General features: G+C 40.5%; 3 protein-coding genes across 3 annotated transcripts in view; 2 read left to right on the top strand and 1 right to left on the bottom strand.

Annotated features, from left to right (window-relative positions):
• Nucleotides 1-2330: 2330 nt before the first annotated feature.
• LOC139930026 (E3 ubiquitin-protein ligase TRIM47-like) lies at nucleotides 2331-8560 on the top strand. The gene is made up of 6 exons (XM_078281703.1): nucleotides 2331-2776; nucleotides 5278-5413; nucleotides 5561-5656; nucleotides 6627-6860; nucleotides 8143-8169; nucleotides 8402-8560. Exons 1-6 carry the CDS (start codon nucleotides 2337-2339, stop codon nucleotides 8408-8410), a joined length of 942 nt encoding a protein of 313 aa, XP_078137829.1. The 5' UTR covers nucleotides 2331-2336; the 3' UTR covers nucleotides 8411-8560.
• A 5891-nt stretch (nucleotides 8561-14451) lies between these two features.
• Nucleotides 14452-18061, top strand: LOC139930015 (carbohydrate sulfotransferase 12-like). The gene is made up of 5 exons (XM_071923109.2): nucleotides 14452-14565; nucleotides 15003-15143; nucleotides 15532-15675; nucleotides 16085-16392; nucleotides 17081-18061. The coding sequence occupies exons 1-5, from the start codon at nucleotides 14491-14493 to the stop codon at nucleotides 17319-17321; spliced, it is 909 nt and encodes a 302-aa protein (XP_071779210.2). The 5' UTR covers nucleotides 14452-14490; the 3' UTR covers nucleotides 17322-18061.
• Nucleotides 18062-19163: 1102 nt separating this feature from the next.
• The window catches only part of sema4f (sema domain, immunoglobulin domain (Ig), transmembrane domain (TM) and short cytoplasmic domain, (semaphorin) 4F), a 61568-nt gene continuing 58452 nt past the window's right edge, over nucleotides 19164-22279 (bottom strand). Inside the window, exon 15 of the mRNA XM_071923096.2 lies at nucleotides 19164-22025. Coding sequence (XP_071779197.2) covers nucleotides 21306-22025 — 720 coding nt within the window. The 3' untranslated portion in view covers nucleotides 19164-21305. The remainder of the gene's footprint in view (nucleotides 22026-22279) is intronic.

Raw genomic sequence — 22279 nt, 5'->3', positions numbered from 1 at the left:
GGAGGTGGTGAAAACTTTGTCCCACTGGCCAACACTGCAGACTGAAACTTGGCTTTTAAACATCAGCCCAACATGTTTTAGTAATATGGGACAAAGTTTGTATTTCAGAGTCAGTAATGCTAATTTGTGTTTTCCTCCTAACTGAACCTTTTGAAACTGAAGTAAAAAAAAAAAATCAATGATCTGCTCCAGCATGTCATATGCACATTATAATTATACATATTTAGTAATATAAGGTTTATTTGTGTTTGCTTTTCTTGTTTTCTTTCTCTCTTACTTTACATAGTTCACACCTTAACAGACAAAGCAGAGTGATTTAGTAATAAATATCTTAAATGCATTTGGATGTTTGTTTCCTGAAGATCTATTATTAGGAATTATTGATTTGTCAACTGCATATATCCATAGAAAAATAATAAATGACTAAAGTCAAACTATTGATTGGTGAAGGCTGATTCTGTTTCTGTTAATAAATGATGAACCTCACAAACAAGAGAAGAAAAGAGAGGAAAGAAAAAAAGAAAAAACAAAGAATGAGGGAGTGTTCAAGTCCAGATTCACTGTGTACACAAAATATACTGGGTATAGTATAGAACAATTTCTGCTTCAGTGATTTCTGGAACCACAACAATGTTTTATTTCTCACATGGCACCTCAACTTGATTTACAAAAAATAATAATAATCTTGACTTGTTTTGTGTTCATTCCCCACCATATCAGGCTGAAACACACATAAAATGATCGGAAACTTGGTTATCATTTACATGTAGTTTAGTTTTTCAGGAATGAACAATCACGTATCCTTGAAATTCATCTGCAAAAAAACAATATTCAATAGGTTAGCAATTTGAGAACATTATCTATTCACTGAATACAACTCACATTCAAGAAAAAGGGTTCATTGTACCAGTGAAGGAAAGAATGAATGAAACAACTAACTAACCAGTCAGTCAGTCAATTTCTATCTCTCAACCTATTGTTTTGTTTTTTGTTTTTTTGTGCTTTTGCCCTCTTGGCTGAAGTGAAAGTGAAAGTGGTTTCAAGAATTTAAATGAGGGTAAGTACTGTAAGTACAGATGTAACTATGACAGTAGGTAACAGTCACCCAGGTACATTCCTCTTCCTCTGTGGACTATAAATACCAGGTGAAAAGACAAGGACACAGACAGAACAACACAGACAAAACAAGGTGAATGATCAAAATGAGTAAATGATGAGACACTTAGAAATGTAAAAGGAAATCAAGTACTTTATGCATTGCTAATTGTATTTGAATATACAGTTAATAATTCTGAACTGATCCGTTTTAGTATTAATATTAATATTAATATTAATAGTATTAATTACTTCTAGTATTATTATTAATTATTATTTTTAGTAGTGTATAAGTAGCATTCTGCCCAATTTGGGTGGGGGGGGGGGGGGGTCCACAATGAAAATTTGGCAGTCTTAGCTCTTTTGGCGGTCTTATTAAAAAGTCAATAGGTAATGGATGAAATAGCATTTGTCTCCTTCAGCACTGACATGATTCTGTGCAACCCAGTTATTTCACAGTATCCTTTTCTATGGAAAACAATATCTTTTAGTGCAAATGAATATGTCTAGCCCTAGAAATATTTGCTGAATCACACTCTCAGACATGAACATGTCACATCAGATTAGACCAATCACAATCTAATGCGTGGCAGGTTGTCAGGGAAAACGGGGGCGTGTCAGTAGCAGTGTGTGTGTGTGAGTGTGAGGCACAGAGAGCAAGTCAGCCTACATGTTGATCTATTTACAAAATGATTGCGTTTCCCAACCCGTTACTGGCCCAACAACAACAGCGGCCCACCAGGAATCTTCACGGTTCTCCCGTGGGGAGTGGGTATTTCTTTTGTTGCCTGTGTCACTGTCAGTTTGATGATTCATACATGTAAAATATAAAGACATGTAATTTCTGAGAAAGAACAGTGGGAACTACCCACCTTACCGTCGTGTGTTTCTCTCCCAAAGTAAAAACTGAAACTTAAAATGCTGACATATGAAAAGTACATAGGAATAAGCAAACTGGAATCTGGATTTACCAGCTCTTCAAGTTATCCGCATATCAGATTTATACTCCTACTACTACTGTGCTACTACTTTCTCCAGTTCATAGGGAGATCATTAAAAGTTTTAGCTATTAGCAAAACTTTGAGCTGTCTCATAGGCCGTTGAGAGAATCAGGTACCTTTACAGATACTTCTGGCTACATTATAGCCTACATTGAATCCCAGGATAGATTCATGTAATTAAAGACTTTTTGTCTCACTCAAGACCTTTATCTTCTCCCTTTTGAACAGCTGTTTTACACGATGGCCTCCCCCAGTGATCTCCAGTCCAGTTGCCAATGTTCTATCTGTTTGAATACCTTCATTGACCCAGTCTCTACTCCTTGTGGACACAGCTTCTGCAAAGTCTGTATTGGCACTCACTGGGACATGAGTGATGCTATTCAGTGTCCAATTTGTCAAGAAAGCTTCAAGAAAAGGCCACAGCTCCGTGTCAATATCACAATTATAGATCTGATGAACGCGCTCAAGGTAAACGGAGAAAGCATACATGAGGAAGAGATTTCGACCCAAACTCAAGACATTTTGTGTGATGTCTGTACCGGAGAGAAGAAGGCTAAGGCGCTCAAGTCCTGTCTGCAGTGTGAAGAATCTCTCTGTGCTGAACACCTGAAACCTCACCAGAATGATGCTGAGCTGAAGAGACATGAGCTGTGGGATCCTGTCAACAAACTGAAGGAGAGGTGAGGCCAAGTTTCTATATTTTTTCACTTATGGTTAAGGTTAGGATTTCCCTATTGTATATAAACACAGCAAATTGTCTTAGGAAGCATTAAGGCCCAAATGCTCTGGAAGTGACTTTTGTCGCACCTTGTTTGATGCTCCTATGGGAGGGACATTCTAAAAAGATGTTAAAAAGGCTTAACGGGGCAAAAAAATATTTAACTTTGATGAAGAAATTTGATTTTTTTCCCCCAGGTATACAGCACCATAAGAATTAGCAATGGTGAAAACAAAATCAATCAAAATCACTTTGATTTTTTTTATGAATTAATCTAGTGAAAAAATGCCAAAAAAGGGGGCTTAACGTGGCTTAATGAGCTAATATTGAAATGAAAAACGCTGAAAATGTAACATAACACTTAACTAGAGCCCAAAAAGAATGTCTAGAAAAAATAAAGAAACATTTAAAAAAAAATCATCAAAGTCTGAATTTAGGCAAAAATGAGGGATTATTTTGCTTTAATGACCTAAAATCGAAATAGAAAAATTCATCTTTATTTCAGGCATCAGGGGGATACAAGGACATACTGTTGTGAAAATTTCAAGTTAAAGGTAAATCAATCAATAATGTGGTAAAAAAAAAAAAACTATGACAAGGATCCCCAACTGAAAATGAATGGAAATGATTGAGCTGAATATGGCTTAATGTGGTTTAAAGGTAGCCTGGTAAGACCATCCTGATCATGTGAACTCACATTCTGTTTCGCTCTACGGATCAGTCTGGACTTCTAGCCGCCCACATCGATTTCCTGAAATTACAATGTAACCGGGCCAATCAGGGACTGCGTCGTAGTTGATGACGTAACCGGGCCAATCAGGGACTGCGTCGTAGTTGATGACGTGAAATACAGACCGCCGCTGGCAAAACAGTAATGCCGTCTCCCGAAGCAACGAGCGGTAACGTTAACGTTAGTAGAGTAAACACAGCCATAAGTGCAGTTATTGCAGAAATAGACTCAATAACAACAATTAACAAGAACAAGAGTATGCACTAGCGGAGTTTCGGCGGAAAAGACGTTTTCGCCGTTCTTCTGAGTGGATTTGAATTTGGATTCGCTGATTGGCTGAAGGAGTTTGTCTGTCAAGGCAAGTACTCCCGCCCACTGAAATCGATGTGGGCGGCTAGAAGTCCAGACTGATCCATGGAACAAAACAGAATGTGAGGTCATGTGATCAGGATGGCCTTACCAGGCTAGTTTAAAGGTCCCATATTGTGATAAACAGGATTTCCCTTGCCTCTTTGATTACAAAGGAGTTGGATGTGCTATCTAAACATCGTGAAAGTATCAAAACAAACGGTCGTCAACTAAATCCACACACTCCATATTAGGAAACCAAGCCTCTAAACGAGCAGTTCGCTCATTATCATTTGTCCGCCTGCAGCACCATGTTTTTTGTAAGAAATAATAGGCTAACAAAGCATAAAAAAAGATAAAAGATAAGAATTTACCATTCTGAAACATTCTGTTGTAGTCTTGGTTGTGGCAGTGGTTTGTTGTCTTGTTCTTTCACATTCAGGATCTGACTCTGGCTCAAACATGTATGATTGGATCAAACGGGATCTGCCCACAGCGCTTTCAATTCAATTCAATTCAATTCAATTCAATTCAATTCAATGAAGCATTGAGACAATGTTTTAATCGGTTAAATGGCCTAATTCCACTAAAATTACTTAAATACCACAAGGAAATAACGTTACCTACCGTGAAAGTTTGTAGGGCAGCAGAAAACGAGTTCAGGTTACTGTTTAAAAATCCTGCTAACACATACGAGTTTGGAGCAAATTGTGGAATGTTAAGTTTCAGTTTTGTTTTCACAGCAGGAGACTGTTGGATTGAGTACAATGCTGCTGGTCTGCTGGTCTGTGCATCTCCAAAAGACAGACATGACGTGATGCACAATATCAGCCGTATTAGAGATCGATTTAGATCAATTTCTATACATTGACCAACTTGTGATTTTGTGCCTCTGTATGGGAAACACTGCATCTCACGGTCAAAGACGCCCTCTAGAGGCCATGACGAAGTGTTGATGACTGACTGACTGACTGACTGACTGACCTGAATATGTCTCGCGACGCCCTTGGCCTTGCCGTGGGAAAAACATTCACTATGTTTTGTACTAATCTGATACACCAACATATGATCTCTAGATAGGTTATTTACCATGTGCATTTAATGGCTTGTATAATGGCTTGTATATGGATCATGAAGAAGTGCAATTGTGGGGAATGTATTGAGGATCCATTTAGGACAAAAATATAAATAAAGATGTATTATGGAACATTTTGATACTATGATGGGGAATGGAGCTGCTTGGGATGGAAGGCTTCCACAGAACATCACATCTCATCCCCATGCCCACGGACTATAGATGAATAACAGTTTACTAACTGGTGGACTTGATGAATACCCTATACCCCTGTCAAATAAACTACTTAACAAATTAATCTCACCAACAGGGTGTGCAAGCAGCACAGAAAACCTTTGGATCTCGTCTGCCAGTGTGATCTGACCTGTGTGTGTGTCCTGTGCGTCCAATCAGACCACCAAGATCACAACTGTGTCCCTTTGGAGGGCCATCTGAGAAAGAAGAAGGTGAGAGATTGATCAGGGACCTTTCCTTTTAGCATGAGTACTTTATTCTAAGACAACTACACACACCTGGTTACACTATTGATAATGCACTGACATTCTTTAATTAGTATTATGCAGTATGAAGTATTTACCATATTACATGCTCAGATCAAGGTTGAGCAGGCATTGACAAAGGTGCAGCAGGAGATCAAGAAGCGGGAAGAGATGGAGAAAAAGGTTGTGCGATCAGTGGAAATCAGCGAAGTAAGTCAAGCTAAAGATATTTACTGTAATTCCTTATAAAGTGAACGATTTTCTGCAGGGGTTCTTAAACTATGGCTTGAGACCCTACATGGGTCAGAGGCAGACGTCTGGTAGGGTAGCAATATGTTTTAAAGGGCCATGGTGACACAGAAAATAAGATAAGACTGAAAATGTTTGAGAGCTCCTGATTTTTCGCTATTTAGTGTAATACATATATCAACATCAAAATAATTAATCTAGGTTATTTCCACAGAATTTGAATGGATAGAACGGTCTTTCCACTGTTTTCTATGTTATTTTGGCTGGTACACCAAAAAATTGTGTCTATGGTTAGTTTCTATGGTGACAACGGAAGTTTGGCCATTAAGGCCGTAAAGTGTGTCACCGGCTGCCTCATAGTGGAGTGGGTTAGCTTTGTAATGTTACAAGACAAACGTTAAATGAGTAAAATGTGATGACTTACCAACAGTAATATAGTGCAATTAAACCCAAACGGTCCAAAAATCCTTCAGTAGCTCCCCGCTGACAGCAAAGCGACGCAGTTTTCCACTGCCTGGTCCTTGCTGCGACTTTCCGTAAATCGGTTTATACGGAAGCTAGGCCAACGGTACAAAGGAGGTTTTATATCATGGAATGCTACACCTAAAAATGGCCACCACTCCGACCACCAGGACAGTTGATTAGAATGGGAAAGACCGTTCTATCCATTCAAATTCTGTGGTTATTTCAATGATTTAAAGCTCAAAATTGAGCTTTAGTGCAGTGCATCATGTATTATACTGTATACCATACTAATGTGGAATAAAATAGAATAAAAGTTTGGATCTTTAACATCTTACTTACTGAATTTTGATACAGATTGCAAGACATAACACTTGGACAGATATTATTCAGCTGTTAAACTTTATCCAAATTCCTTCAGATTATTTGATTGACTGTCAAACTTTATCCAAATAAAAAAAAACATCAGAAAAATGCCAGCACAGACACTGAAGACACCCTGAGGATATTCACTCGTCTACAGCAAGTGTTTGAGTTAAGTCAGACAAGACTTCTGGATACGATCCCCATTCTACAGAGAAAAACAGAGGATCACTGTAAGTCAGTCAAAGAAAAGCTACAACAGGAAATTGGTGAGCTGGAAAAGCAAAGAAGTGAACTGGAGCAGCTCTCTCACATTGAGGACCATCTCCATCTTCTACAGGTAATCTGTGGTGCTCTTCTTCATCTCTTTCTCAACTGAGCATGATCATTGCAGATTGTAGTTTTAGTTCTACAAACATTGCTGCCTCCAGAGTTGCTCTGGAGGCAGAAATAATCAGTTAAGTTAAACTTCAGTGGGCGTAATGCTGTATGAATGCTTGACTGAAGTCCAGTGAAAAAAACAAGATGTAAGAGAGGAGGATGCTAATATTACGAAGCCTAGCACTCTGCTACTAACTGATACAAAAATGGGAATCTAGCCATACTAAGTTATCTAGGTTAGCTAGTTAGCCTAGCTGACCTTAAGTTCAAACTAGTCATAGCCTATAGCTATCTAGGTAAGCTAGCTAGCCTATTGATGTTACAGTCACGAATGCCATGGTCATGAATGAATAAAAACAAGAAGTCATTGCCGTTTACATTTTATATTTATATTTTGATCAGGGTTCCTTCTTTGCCGTTAAAGTTTGCCACTTAGCTAACGTGCTGAAAGAAAATGGTTCTTTGGCTCCGCCCATTGAGCCAATGAAAGAAAGGCCAACCTACCAGTCGATTGCTGTTTTGAAGTTCGCTTTCAAAATGTTCCTCCATGATGTTTCCTAGACTATACAAACCAGTGTTGTTAATTTTTCCGAATCATTCAAGAAAACATAATTCTGCATAATTGCTTGTTGCATGCAACATTGCCATGATAGCAATTAAAGTTTCTGTCTGTCTGTCTTTGCCTTTGCCCCCCTCAATCCCTCACTTCAGAGTATGAATTCCCTATGTGATCCTCCAACCACTAAAGACTGGTCTGAGCTCAGTGCCTACAGTGATCCAGGAGTGGGTATACTGCAATCTGCTGTCAGTCAGCTGCTCATGACACTTCACATTGCAATCAGCAATGAACGGAAAAGAATGGTTAAAAATGGTGAGGATGCGATGTTAACAGTGTCCTGCAAGAAGAATCTCAATTTATCTGTCATTTATATGTCTTTTTTGGTTATCACTAATAGGTTTACAGGAGTCCAGGACTGGGTAACTTAATTCCAAAAACACTGTAAACATAAACACATTTTTGTGTTTTTCTTTTTTTTTTTTCTTTTCCTAACCTGTCCCAAAAAAAAGTGGGCTGGCAACTCACATTTTCATCCCTAAACAAGTTTTCTCCAATATTTGCAATATTTTGCCTTCATTCAAGGGGGTATTGTTCATACTTTTTTGTTTGCTTGTTTATTCAGTCATTAATTAATGAATTTTCATTCATTGATTCATTCATTCATTCATTCATTCCCTTACAGAGATTAAGAGAATTCAGCAATATGCAGGTACATCTTGTTTCATTGTTTCATTGTATAGTCTTATCATTGATGAATACATCAGTCATCTGAATACATCATCTTCTATTCATCTGTTCCATGGTCTTTTTTCACAAATTATTTGACAGAACCCACATGTACAAACCCATTCTCATTCTCTAGCTGTTGTTCTCTCTCTCTCTCTCTCTCTCTCTCTCTCTCTCTCTCTCTCTCTCTCTCTCTCTCTCTCTGTCTCTGTCAGTGGATGTGACTTTGGACCCTGACACAGCACACCAGGTCCTCATCCTGTCTGAAGATGGGAAGCAAGTGAGACATGGAGGCATCCCCCAGAATCTCCCAGACAACCCAGAGAGGTTCAACACTCTCCTCGGTGTCCTGGGAAAAGACGGCTACTCCTCTGGTGCCTTCTACTTTGAAGTCAGTGACTTTTCTGTTTCATTTTTTTTTATGTTTTAATTTTGGTATGTTCTTTGCCTCCTACACACTTTCAGCCCAATATTACTTTATCTTATAGAAAATCATACAAACAGCAGGACCACCTGGCTTCAAAAACCCTGAATGAAAATTTGAGCATGAAAGTTTTTCCAGTTTGCAACCACCCTGAGAAAAATTATTCTTTAACCAAACATCTACCTACCCATGACCCAAATAACTTCCCTAACGTTAACCACAGCATTATCTGTTGTCTAACCTTAAGTGAGTGGTTCTTGGTACCAACTAACCCAACTAAAGCAAAGTAATCCTTTCCCAAAATTGAAGCTGCAATACGCAACTGTTAGTGGCAAATGGCAGAAAGAGATAACTTTAAAATATTTGAACTTCAATACCCAGAAATCCTGTAAGGTGACATCAGTAAACTGCACACAGCACGCTCATGTTTCCCAACCCAGCTGGTCTGTGATGCTTTATACCAAAGATACCAAAGGGACGAGTCAGGAAAAAATCGAATCTTGGTGAGTCCAGCTTTCTCTGGACGGAGCGCTGCTCACTGCTGTTAGAAGGGTACACATCAGACACCAGAATTTAATTTGGGCAAACAACAAATCTACAACATCTTGATTCATGGGCATTGGATGCTCTTCTCTGTTGCAGCCCCACTGTGATTTAGGCTGATAAGACAGCTGTATTTTTACATCGAAATATTGCCTAGTGCAGCTTCAACCACAGTTTTTGTTATTGCCCAAGCCTGCCTAAATGGTATGTCACAAAAAAAAAGAAATTGTCAGGAGTATGAAAAAATAACTTGCTGTAGATGTTTACTGCTAGGTGGAGCTGCTTGCACATATCTCTCTGGAAAACTCTTTGTGCTTAGCTTTTCAGCAACACAATAATATCGCCCTTTTTACTCTGTGTGTTATACATGTTCATTTTAAAATTGCAAGTAATACATTGTTTATTTGTTTATTTTGAAAGCATTATCTGTATCACCCAAAGGTGCAGGTGGAGGGCAAGGCTGGCTGGGACATTGGGGTTGCCTTGGAAACAGTTGACAGGAAAGGCAACAGTGATGTCAGTCTGAGCAAAGGATTCTGCGCCCTGATGCTAAGGGGTGAGGAGTTCATAGCATGCAAGCAACCCCCAGTCAGGATTAATCTCTCCAAGAAGGCCCAGAAGGTGGGGGTGTTTGTAGATCACGAGGAGGGAGAGGTCCGTTTTTACGATGTCGGGAACAAGACCCATATCTACTCCTTTACTGGTATGAGGTTTCCCAAGAAGAAGTTGCACCCTTACGTTAATCCCTGTGGCATATGTGAAGGCAAAAACTCAGCCCCCATGGTAATCTCTCCTGTCATCCAGGACATTTAGGACAACTGGGACGAGCTTAGCCTCAAGAAAGCATTCCTTCTGGTGCAGGTGGCCATTTTTCACTTTATTTCAGGAAAGCAGTTTTGAACAGTGTGACTGGTGTTTTTCAAATTACTGACAACTGATTGTTTATGATAGTATGAAGAATAGAATGAATCGTCTGTTTGGTTGGTACTGGGGTTATAGATGTCCAAGACAATTTTCATTTTTCTTTGCTTTTAAGTTTTTCTGCCCACTTTCTTTTAAGTCTTCCTTTCCCATTGAGTAAGTGTTAATGTAAGGATTATGAATTATCAATCAAATGCCATCAAATAATGATAAAACCAATATCAGTTTGAGATCAAATGAACAGGTGATTGTACTTTTTTGGGATGACGTTATTCTGTGTGTGAATAAATAATGATTAACGCAAAACTAGTTGTTATTTATTGCTGTGTGGTGTAATTTCACTATTTTTCTAAACATACAATCAATAACCATCAGATTGGATCAGCTCTTGGAAGAAACATTGTTGAGTCAAAGGCATTTAGGGGCACCATCCTTAAGCCAACAGTTGTTAAGGAAGCAGGAGAGCAAATTTGTAGAAGCTGTACACTGTATCACTATTGGACCAACACTAAACATTCTTGATGAAGCTCAAACACAAGTGACATCTTTGTTGAGCAACTTCTGCATGTTGGCCATACTCTGTGGTGAAGAGCTGGACTACTTAGAGGGATGTAATAAAAACTGTACTTTACTAACAATACAGTGCAATGCTGGTTCTGATGTTCTGATTTTAACATTTTTACATGCAAAGTACATCAAAGGTTAAATTAAGCTAGTAGCTGTTCATAAATATAATCCCATGACATTTTTTCACCACTGTTTTCTCATTTTGATGCGGACATAATTCAGTGAACAGACCACTTGGCATGACACTGAAGTCACTGTCAGTCAAACAATACGCAAGGTGTGGCTGAAGTGTGCAGCCAGGGGCGAGGAGGGTGCAGAGTCAATATTGACATGCAAAATACTTTTTTAGGGCTGTCACACTTCTGCATGGGTACAGTACATCTTCAACTCTGTTGGCCACTCTGCTCACAAAGTCATCCTGCTTGTGATGACACTGTAGGAAACATAAAGTCAAGGTCTTGGTGGGATCTAAACCTATCCAGTCAGGAACATGTTTCTGTAGGCTGGGGTCCTGACCAGTGAGTGTCTCTCAGGAGAGTGGATCAGCTCTGACAGGACTGCAGTCAAGCACAGAACTTCACAGTAAGGTGAGTGATGTGATCATTTAATTTATTTTATTATTATTGTTAGTTTGATCTGAAGAGGGCTTTGTAGAAAGCCTAGCACATGACTTCAGCATTGATCTATATGTGAATTTTGTAAATGGTATTCTGTGACATTGTAGAGCAGTGTTATGTAGTCAAGTCAAGCTTATTTAGGCCGCACTCAAATCTATCTCATATTATAAATCTTTCTTATAATAATATTCTTATAATATTCTTCCTATAATGTTCAATAGCAGGCTAGTTTAAGTTAGTGTGGTTAATGTCCCTTTCACTGAAACTATGCTTGTCTCACGTCTTCAACATCAGATGATGGGGGACCTGCAGCTTTCCTCTCTGTGGCCATTTCTGTACATGAGGGCCGTGTATTTCACAACTTTATAAGCTTGGTCTAAAATTGACAGATAATCTCAAATTATATCACTTTGTGCAAAAATTAATGTTAATAACGCTCTACTAATGTTATGAATTCACCCTCCCCCTGCCCTCAACTCTCAGCAGTCCCCTCTTCTCTTCCCCTTTCCACCTCTGACTAAACTACATAGACAAAAAATGAAAACTAGATTGCTAGTTTAGTATTGCTAGAGTAAATCAAATTTAGTAGTGAAAGTATTTGCAATAAAGTATAAAATCTCTCCTTTGTGTGGCTTGTCCTAGTTGTTTTCATATGGATGTGTTAAAAATGGCAGCCACTCTTCTTCTACGCCTCTTCCCTGTGCGGTGAGCCCCCAACGGGGCTAACGTTTCACAGCTCACAGGGAAGAGGCAGAAGAGTGGCAGCCATTTTTAACACATCCATATGAAAACAATCAAAGTATGAATTTAGGGAAAAACAAGGGCTTAATGTGGCTAAATGACCTAAAATCAAAATAGAAAAAATCTTCTATAATTCAGGCATCAGGGGGATACAAGGAGATACTGTGGTGAATATTTAGTGGTAAACCTGGTCAAAAAAAACTATGGAAAATGAAAATGAATGGAAATGATTGAGCTTAATGTGGCTTAATGTGATTTAATTACCTACAACCGATGAAGAAAAATCTTAAATAAATCGGTGACTTGTTATCCTAATTACTTTCTACCAGAGGTGGTAGAAGTACACAAATTCCCTACTCAAGTAAAAGTGCAAATACTCATTTAAAAATATACTCTGGTAGAAGTTGAAGTACCATTTCAAATCCTTTACTCGAGTCAAAGTATAAAAGTAAGCTATGTGGACTTAAATTTACTTAAAGTATAAAAGTAAAAGTCGTTCTCTAAAAAAGTCATTTCTAATGTTCTAAACTGGTTCTCTGTTGAGCGTTCCTCTGAATCCCAGATGAGAAAAAGTCTGCAGCTCAAATCACTAACAGTAACCCTAGCAGCTGAATTCACGAACATTAATTCTCTCTCTTGTTGCTTCTCTCTTCTTTGTGTGCTTCTCTCTCTGTCCCTTTCCCTAATTTTTGGTGTCGCTTTGCTGAACAAGCAGCCAATCACGTTTGGCTCTTGATCAGCTGCTTCTGGGATGGAAGCCGTCTGATACTGAAAATAACTTTTTTTTTGAAAATCAGTTGATGATTTCCCGAGAGTAATGAGTCTGTTTTGAAAATGTAGTGAGTAGAAAGTACAGATTTTTCTTTTGAAATGTAGTGAGTAAAAGTAAAAAGTCTTCAGTGAAAGAAAAACTTGAGTAAAGTACAGATACTTGAAAATCTTACTTAAGTACAGTAATGAAGTATTTTTACTTTGTTACATCCCACCTCCGCTTTCTAACATCAAAAGGAAAATAGGGTATTAACCAGAAATACTTGTAATTACAACTATCAATCAATATCAATATATAGAGTAGCTATATATGTAAAATTAGAATCTGCTAGTCCTATTCGCATAGCAAATTATTACACAATTTGTATAACTTGGGCACCAACCTGATTTGGTCAGTGCCAAAAAAGTACCAACCTTTGGTACCCAGCCCTAGTTGACTGAACCCAGCCCTTTTTTTACTGAAAAGTAAAAAAAATGGCTTACAGTTGGTGCCTGCTGCCTTGAGAAAGACCCACATTCTGTCATCTGAGCACCTGCCCCTTTAGAAGTCTGTGCACGGGCCTGGATAGACTCATGGATTCACGTTTCAGTTTTGGGCCGAGCTCCAAGCTTGTCCCAGGGATCCACAGCTGACTTGGCGTTGGATAGCGGTATCAGGGGCGGACTTAGTGATTTGGGGGCCCTAGGCAAAGGCAAGCATGGGGCCCCCTGAATCCCAACCATCTCCCTTTTTAATCCATCCTTTCTACATATTACCATCAAGTTGGGGCTGAGAAAACTATGCATGCAAGGGCACTTTTTGTTGTTTTTCTACAACATTTGTGTAGCTTGCCTTTTTTGTTTTGGGTGTTACTTCTCTCTCAGCTACTGATGCAGTGGCAAGGAAAATGAGCGAAAGTAGCGAAATAGTGACAAAATAGTAGTACTAATCGCACTAGAAGTGGAATAGCCCACTATAGCCTGACTGATTAGGGTGGGTGACCATGGCTCAAGATTGAAATAATTTATTGTAACAAAAAGAGGGGTGTTTTTTTCTTTTATATTGATTAAAAATAAGTTTACATTAGTTCTATTCTTGTCTTTTTTGGGGGCCCTCTAGCTGCTGGGGCCCAAGGCAGTCGCCTACCTTTACCTAATGGTAAAACCGCCCCTGAGCGGTATCTCGGTGCTTTGCTTTGGGGATGCCAGGGGAGAGCAACGTCCGAGTCAGGAATCTAGGTTGATGTCTCAATAAGCTGCTCATCCTGGTTTATTTGATAAAGTATGGAAATCCTACCTTCCAGTTTAGCAATTTTCTGTGATAGCCGTAGTCAGCCAGCACAGTCAGAAGAGCAGGGGGAGGTAGCACAGGCATTTCTCCCACAGCCACAAGAAAAAAGAGCAAAAGACAGAGATTAGTAGTTTAACTGGTACATGAAAATTACTTCTTAACAGTTCTCCTTCAGTTTGAGGTAGTCTTGGGTTTGAGCTGATTGAGTTTAATGTGTTTTCTTTAGATATCTTGTGGAGCTCCTCCAGAACAAAATATGAGGGACATCTTTTTTTTTACCTTTTGCACAATCCAAATCTCAATTGTCTCAAAGCTTCAGTGTCCCTAATATTTTGTACATTCAATGTACTTCTGTAATTCCTGGTTCATTAGCAAAGGCTGACTCCTTTTGAAACTCCAGTTGCCATGGGAGCATCCAACAGATTACCGATCCTTGGGCTCCTGGGATCCATGTTTCTCATCATGCTGTCCATTTACCACTGGGACATGTTACAAAGAAAGAGAGGTAAAATGTATATGTGCTTTGTGTGTGTGTGTGTGTGTGTGTGTGTGTGTGTGTGTGTGTGTGTGTGTTATCATTTTTTACTGTTTCTGTTGTGTATCCTGCTCCTGTTTGAGACCGGATGTGGTTTGAATAATGTTTTGTTTGTTTTTTGCTACACTGCCTGGGAAAAGAAATTACGATTATTTTAGTAGATTAACTACTGTAGGAGCTGTGACCTCGCCTCTGATTACTTTTGGATTACCATGGATTACATTTGACGTAACACAATTCAGATCTCTACCTTAATAGGGAAAAGTGTTTGGCCTTTGGGTTTCACCCTTAACTGCCAATCCCTTCAAGGGAAAAGCCACCCTAAAACAGAATGAATTCATTTTGTTACGGCAAAGTATCATAGATCTTCTGAGTTATTATTATTATTATTATTATTACAGGGGACCTGCATCAGCAGCAGCAGCAGGAACAGAGAAAGCACTTGCTAAGGGAGATGTGTGGTGGCAACGGAGAGAAGAAGCATATTTTAGAGGACATGACTGACAAAGAGCTGGAGAACCTCATAGTGGATGAGAAACATGGCGTCATCTACTGTTACATTCCCAAGGTGATGTAGGCGTGAATACACACAACACACATACAGTGTACAATCTGTTGGCATGGTGTCATTTTGCTTGGATTTTCTGCTGAAGTCTGAGTTTCGGTATAGGTGGTGCTTTTTTTTGTCTGTTCAGCCATGGTGGCTATCACTGCTCATGCTAACTACCCGGTTCTTCTTCTGTTTATTACAAACGGGAAGCATAAAATGCATCACTTCCTGTGCGGCAGAGGATTTTTCCCAGGAAAGACCTACCAGGCATCGGGTGTTTAGAACAGCAAATGTAAAAGCTTTCATGAACTGGATATAGGTCGAATCACTGTTGTGTTTTATCAATCGGTGATAAAGAGCAGCAAAACGGACATTTATTTATGTGGAATTTTTTTTTTATCTACAGGTGGCATGTACCAACTGGAAGAGGGTTATGTTTGTCCTGAACCAGAGCGAGCCATATCAAGACCCCATGTCCATATCTGGTGACTTGGTCCACATGCCCTACCAGCTAACTCTCCTTAACAGCTTCCCTCGAATAGAAATGAAGGTCCGTTCATAACATGACATCAGAAGTTTCCTTTATGGTACACATAGGTATAAAGAGTATACTCACCTCTTGTTCTGGGCCGTTAGACCTAGAGTCAGAGTAGGCCTACCTGTACCTATCAGCCTAATACTCTCAATATAAGCACCTTCTTGTCAGTATGCAACCCCTCCAGCTATCAATACACCGCCACATACACACCGGCATCATCGGCAAATTGGTGGATACTTTTACTCAAAGCACCTTAACCTAAGAACATCTATCTTTAGAAAGCGCAGTCCCATTGGGAGTTGAGTTAATCAGAACAGTGTTGGTGCCACATGTAGTATTACACTGCCTACTGAACTACACTAAAGTTAATCTGAAGCACACGGTTCAGTCCGATGACGTCGGATCTGTTTTCTGACCTCAGGTAAGGCTGAAGCACTACACCAAGTTCCTGTTTGTGCGGGACCCATTTGTCCGTCTCATCTCCGCCTACCGGGACAAGTTCCAGCGGTACAATGAGTACTACTACCTAAACTTTGCCCGTGACATGCTGCGTCTTTATGGCGGCCAGCCCGAACCGCCGAAGTCTGTGGACGAGGCGTTTGCGTCAGGCCTCCACCCGTCCTTCTACAGCTTTATCCAGTACCTGCTGGACCCGCAGACGGAGAAGAACGTGCCCTTTGAACCCCACTGGAGGCAGATGCACCGGCTGTGCCACCCCTGCCTGATACAGTAAGGCTGTTTTTGTCTGGGCTGGGGTCAATAAACAATAAATTCATCAATAAATCATTACCAATTGAATATGAGACAAAAGTATTATTTCCGTGAACAAACAATACATTGCTGAGAAGACTGGCAGCCTCTACCGGCCTCTACACTGCATTGTACATCGTGCACCACCAAGTCTGATTTAATGGAAAATCTGTTGGATTCCTTTATGGCACAAAGCAGGAAGAAAGCCGCTATTTTCCCATTAACATCCTCTTTGCGATGGGAAGCAACAGGGTTTATGGGAAATGCGGTCTTATTGATACCACTGGTGTGACATAGAAGCTACCAATCGTCAGCCTCATTTGTAAATATCACAGTTAATTTGACAATGACCAATTGATGTTTAAATGCTACATGTAGCACTTTTAAATTCACTTACAGGACAATGGTAGGACAATGGTCTTGCTATGAGTTACCACCTCAGACCATCATTTGGCATCTTTGTCTATTATTGAGATATTTGATAGCCATTTTGTGTCACTTGTTCTAGTGATTGTCATAATAAGCTGTGAGACTGGGCCCATGTTTTTTCTGCACAATAAAGGCATTGGACAAAACATAACCCACACAAAGTCATACATGTGGTGCCTGGTATATAAATATTATGGAATGAAGAATTGTGTTTTTCTCACTGACCTTTGATCCTCAGGTATGATTTCGTGGGCCATCAGGAGACTCTGCAGGCGGATGCTGAACAGCTGCTCAGGATCTTGAAGCTGCAGGACGACATAAAGTTCCCTCCTTCCTACGACAACATGACATCCCCTGGTTGGGTGTGGGACTGGTTCAGAACAGTGCCCCTAGAGGCCAGGAGGAAGCTGTACAAGCTCTACGAGGTGGACTTCAAGCTCTTTGGCTATACGAAACCAGACGCATTGCTTAATGAGTGACATGAAGTCACGATTTGGACAACTCCAGTCTCCCCACCCCAAGATATTTACCACTGAGCTAAGAGCAAACATTAAGGTGTCTGACTGGAAATGATGAGGCAAAGTCAAATAATGACTGGCTTAGTTTCAATCGGGAATGACAAGAATTTTAACTAATTATGTGATTGTGTCTAATTATAATTTCTAATTATGTAATTATGTGACATTTGTATTCATACATTTGTGTGCTTTTTTTGTTTTTCTGCTCAACTCTTTTTTACACTACGTCGCACACATCTAGACTGGGAATCCAATGAAAATAATGCCTTACGTAGTGAGATATGTAATTTTAAACCCATTTCCCATCACCACTGGGGGGATGAATGTATGAGAAAATGCTTGTGAACATGATCATTTATTAAGCATCAAATGGATGAGAAACCTCAAGCCTTAATGTTCAGATTTTTTTATGTAGCATGCTGATATTTTTCTCACTCAGCATGCTGATTGTGTGTACTGAACAGTTTTCAGACACGTTACTCAGACACTTCGACTGCCACTGCCTGTTTACTCACTAGATTTTGTCATTTATTTAATAATGTATATTTGTTTAACAATGCCTACTTTTTATTTGTTCAAAAAGTTATAGTCTGAACCTAACTTTCATTTTCCACATTGTGTGGAATGTGATGAGTGGGAACACTGTAGCTTGTCTTTCCTTCTGAAACAAATGATAGATTTTCTCATCTGAGAAATAAATGGATGCCGTTGATAGTTTAAATAAATTGAATTAATGAATTCAATAAAGATATTGTCTCCTGCCCTTCTCCTACTTGACATTTGAAAGCTTTCTGCTCATCCATATGCAACTGACAGAATGTTTTCTATCCCTCTGTAGAGTGCATCTATATTCTGTAAATCAGCTGTGAGTAACACAACATAGAAACACTTTGTAGGAGGTAGGTAGCTTTTATTATTTACAGAAAGCATCCTTGTACACACACACAGACACACACTCACACACCCACGCACACTCACACACAAGACGCAAAAAGCTCCAGGATAGGTTTACATAGCAAAGTAAATCATCAGGATTTATAAATTATAAAAATAAAAACCTTCAAATTCAAACATATCTGCACTGTACAATGTTGGATACTTATAGTCACTGTGGTGGCAACACGTCAAATTGATGAGATATTGGGAAAAAGAGTGAGAGAGCTAGGGAGGGCCTGAAGAAGGTAATCCCATCTGCGTACCATTGTTTACAATTTGGATATTTCACTCAAGAGGGAAAGAAGATTTCAAGCAAACCAAACATCTTTGATCCAATCACAGCAGAATGAACAAAAGGAAGAGAAAGAAGACAAGGCTTAATGCTTCGAGAAAATGATTCCTTCTTTGTCTCCCCCTTGTAACAGCAAGGAGAGAAGGGACACCCCTATGTGTAAAATTTGGATTTGGAGTTGCTTCAGCATTAATCCTACAGGAGCGCCTTGCTGCCAGGAAATATTTGGTTTGATTTCTAACTCATGTTCATGTTACCGAGAGTGATGCTCATCTGCAATGTCACAAAAAAAATTTATCACTCTCTAAAAGGGAGTTGAAAGAGAGCAGTGCAGAAACAGTTGCCACGTACAATAGCGATGAATCTCTAGTTTCATATCCATACTTAATATAATGCGTACATCATAGAAAGTTAACAGTCTGTATCACATACAACCCTCCTTCATTAAGACACATCCTGAATACTAATAAATATGAGCGGATGTTGTTGGTGCAAAGCTATTTCATTTCATTCTTAACTGTTGTTTGTATAGACAGCACCCCCCCCCCCCCTTTCCCTCCGTCTCCCATCCATCTGTACCCTGCTGCTACGCTTTGGATTACCGATGCATTACTTCATTCTTAGCATTCATTCTTAGACGAAAAAGATAGGAACGTGTAAAATGTTATAGTCTTGCTCATTCAAATAAGACACACAGTCCACAATGTGAAGGAAAGACCACTGATTGTAGGTGTTTGTCACTCAGACATGGAACACCAAGTGTTAGTGCTGTTTCCAGTTGCTTTCAGGTGCTGTACTGGATGTGGTGGGTTCTTAAACATTTTCAGTGCAGGACACAAAATGAGTTAATGAAGAGTTTCGTTCCAAAATCAGATATCCATTTGAAAAAAAGGAACCCCTACTCCTCATGATTAATCACAAAAACTAAAACAAGTTAGAAAACTTTTTAAAATAATACAATTCAGTAACACAGACTGGAGCTATTGAATGATGAACCTCAGGTATTTTAGCTTGGACTCTTCAAATTTAGCCTCAGTCTGGGGCCTCTGCACATTCAGACAGGATAATCTTATTGACATCTGGGCACATAGAAACATGCCTGTGTGTCTCCTTTTGCATCCTGAACCTTAGTTTAAGAAACCCCAATGAATATAGAATAGCTCCTGTGGCAGTGGGATACGCTTCAAAACTGACATCAATGGTGAAACTACAAGTGGACGTGGACAAAACAGTAGATTATAGAAGGATAATCAATATATTTCATAATTTGAAAAGTGCACACACTCACACCACCCACAGACAACCCCCCGCCCCAACCACACACACACACACACACACACACACAGACACACACAAGGGACACCACTTGCTTTATGTTTTAGCGTATATTCCAAGTGATGTGCGGAATCTACTTACAGGATTGATCCATAGTCTGGGGAGTCAAAACAAGCGCACCCCATGATTTTCAAACCCTTGAACTATTTTTCACATCCAGGTTTTGCCCAGGTCCAACTAGCAGACATCCTCAGTCCAGTATAGGAACAGTGATACCAGGTTTACAGTAACATTTTCAGGCTTTATTACAAAACAACATGACAAAAACAATACAAGACATTTTTTTTATATTTTGAAGTCCTCGGTCGTAAAACGAGGCGACGGTGGCTGTGCGTCTGGCAAGGTCCGTTCTGTGAGAAAATCATTTGCTTTCTTTCCCAGTGACTATGAATATCAACACCAACAGATCTTTGCAGTTGTGGACTGTTTGCATGCAGTGCATCCACGGCTTCCCACATTGATTCTAATCCGATAGGTGACGAGAAGCCTATCATCCTCTTGACCGCTGTGGCAGCGTGGGCAGTGACAGCCCGGTCATGGACGCTGTAGTCCATCTGAAAGCTCTGCGGTGAATTTAGGGTTCTTTAGTCTCAGAGGGTGACCTCTCTCTGTGTCAGGCCCAGGACTGGTGCAGTCTGTCTGGGCAGCATATGGCTCAGTGGTCCCTTGGCACCTTTGGATCCATGGAGGACTGGGACTTGGGGTTGTGTGTTTAAGTGGTGTGTCAGAGAGAGAAAGAGAGAGAGAGAGATAGAGATAGAGAGAAGTGGTCATAGATTCAAAGTGCACTTTTTGTTTGCAGTGCGACGAGGAGAAGAGAATGAGAGGGCAAACAATAATAGATTAGGAGAAAGACAATATGGCTTTTCCATGTCTACAAGTGTAGGCATTTCATCTTTGATTCTAGGTAAGATTTTACTTGCGCTCTCCTTCAGATCTCCCCCACGGCACGCTCAGTTCCATATTCCAGTCAAGTTCAGGTCAGACTGTTTATATTTACATGACATTTTACATTTACGTTTGACTCGTTTAGCAGGCGCTCTCATCCCGAGTGACTTGCAATAAGTAAAATGTTTTCTGTGTCATAATTCTCTTGGGTCTCTCGTAGTTCCTCTCCATATTCATTCCAGTCTCAGCGACTTATGCGAGCTTCCGCCCGTCTTTCTCTCGCATGCTTAGGCATAAACCTCTCATATATTTCTTATATTTCTCTTAATAGTCTCTCTCTTCATTCCACAGCTCCCATCCAAAGGCATTTTGAGGCAGCTGTTTGGCATCCCTCCTAGTAAGCATTCAGTTTAATTTATTTGGGAGATGCAAAACGGCGGGACCAATGGTTTATTTATCCCACGTTTTCATACTGTGAATGACATCGTTTTGGTTCATATCGAACTCTCCTCACACTTAGCCAGTGGCGCCGATGACTTAAACATGGGAAAGGTGGCTAGCTCCTCCTCGAGTCCTTTCATCCCGTCCCCTAGCCCGTCCCCCAGCCCTTCGTCCTCCTCATCTCCTTCTCCCAGCTCCCTCTCTCCTCCCTCGGACCTCCCCCTGTCCCTCTCCCCCGTCCTTCCGTCCAGCAGGTCTGCTGCCAAAATTTCCGCGGAGAACTTCAGCCCTCCGCTGCTCGTGTTGCAGTTGGAGTTGGCATAGACGGCGTTCCCGTGGCCGTTGCTGGAGTTACTGTTGCTGCTGTGGATCAGGTGACCGCCATTACCCTGGTTACTGAGGAGCGTCGTGGTCGTGGTTGTCGTCGTCGTCCCGTTGCGTTTTTCTGTCAACGGGAATCCCTCAGACAGCAGACTGGCGCTGCTAGGGGACTGGGGCGTGGCCGAGGAACCCAGCAAGTCCCGCCCCTTCTCTGACGACAGCGAATGATCCGGCAGGTGGTGGCCCTGACGGCCGATACCACGCCGACGGATCATGAAGTAGAGGAGGAAAATACCAATCAGGACGCCCAGGGTGAAGCAGAGGATGTAGATGGCCAGCACGTGGCGACCTCCACCCGTTGCCACCGCTCCTCCTGCACTGGGGTCCTCTAGTGTCAGCTGATAGGCTGCTCTGCGGCAGGGGGAGGGGTCTCTGATGCCTGGCCCCGCCTCCTGGAGTAGAGAGAGGAGAGGGGAGAGAAGAGGAAGGGAGACAGTTGTTTTTATCTGTAATCATGTTGCGCTGTAAAGCATTTGTGACTAATCTGTTTGTTAAGCTTTGTAAGCTTTTGTTTGTTAGCTTCTATATAAACTTGACTTGATGAAGGCCATGTTCACTGTTCCGCTTTTTACAATCTGCCAGCACCTTTTTTACATTAAAGTCAACTGGGAGCGGCTGCAATGTGGACAAAAAACGAACATTTTGA

Source organism: Centroberyx gerrardi, chromosome 23 (genome assembly GCF_048128805.1).
Source record: "Centroberyx gerrardi isolate f3 chromosome 23, fCenGer3.hap1.cur.20231027, whole genome shotgun sequence".
NCBI classification, from domain to species: domain Eukaryota; kingdom Metazoa; phylum Chordata; class Actinopteri; order Beryciformes; family Berycidae; genus Centroberyx; species Centroberyx gerrardi.
This window is presented reverse-complemented; position numbering and strand designations above follow the sequence as displayed.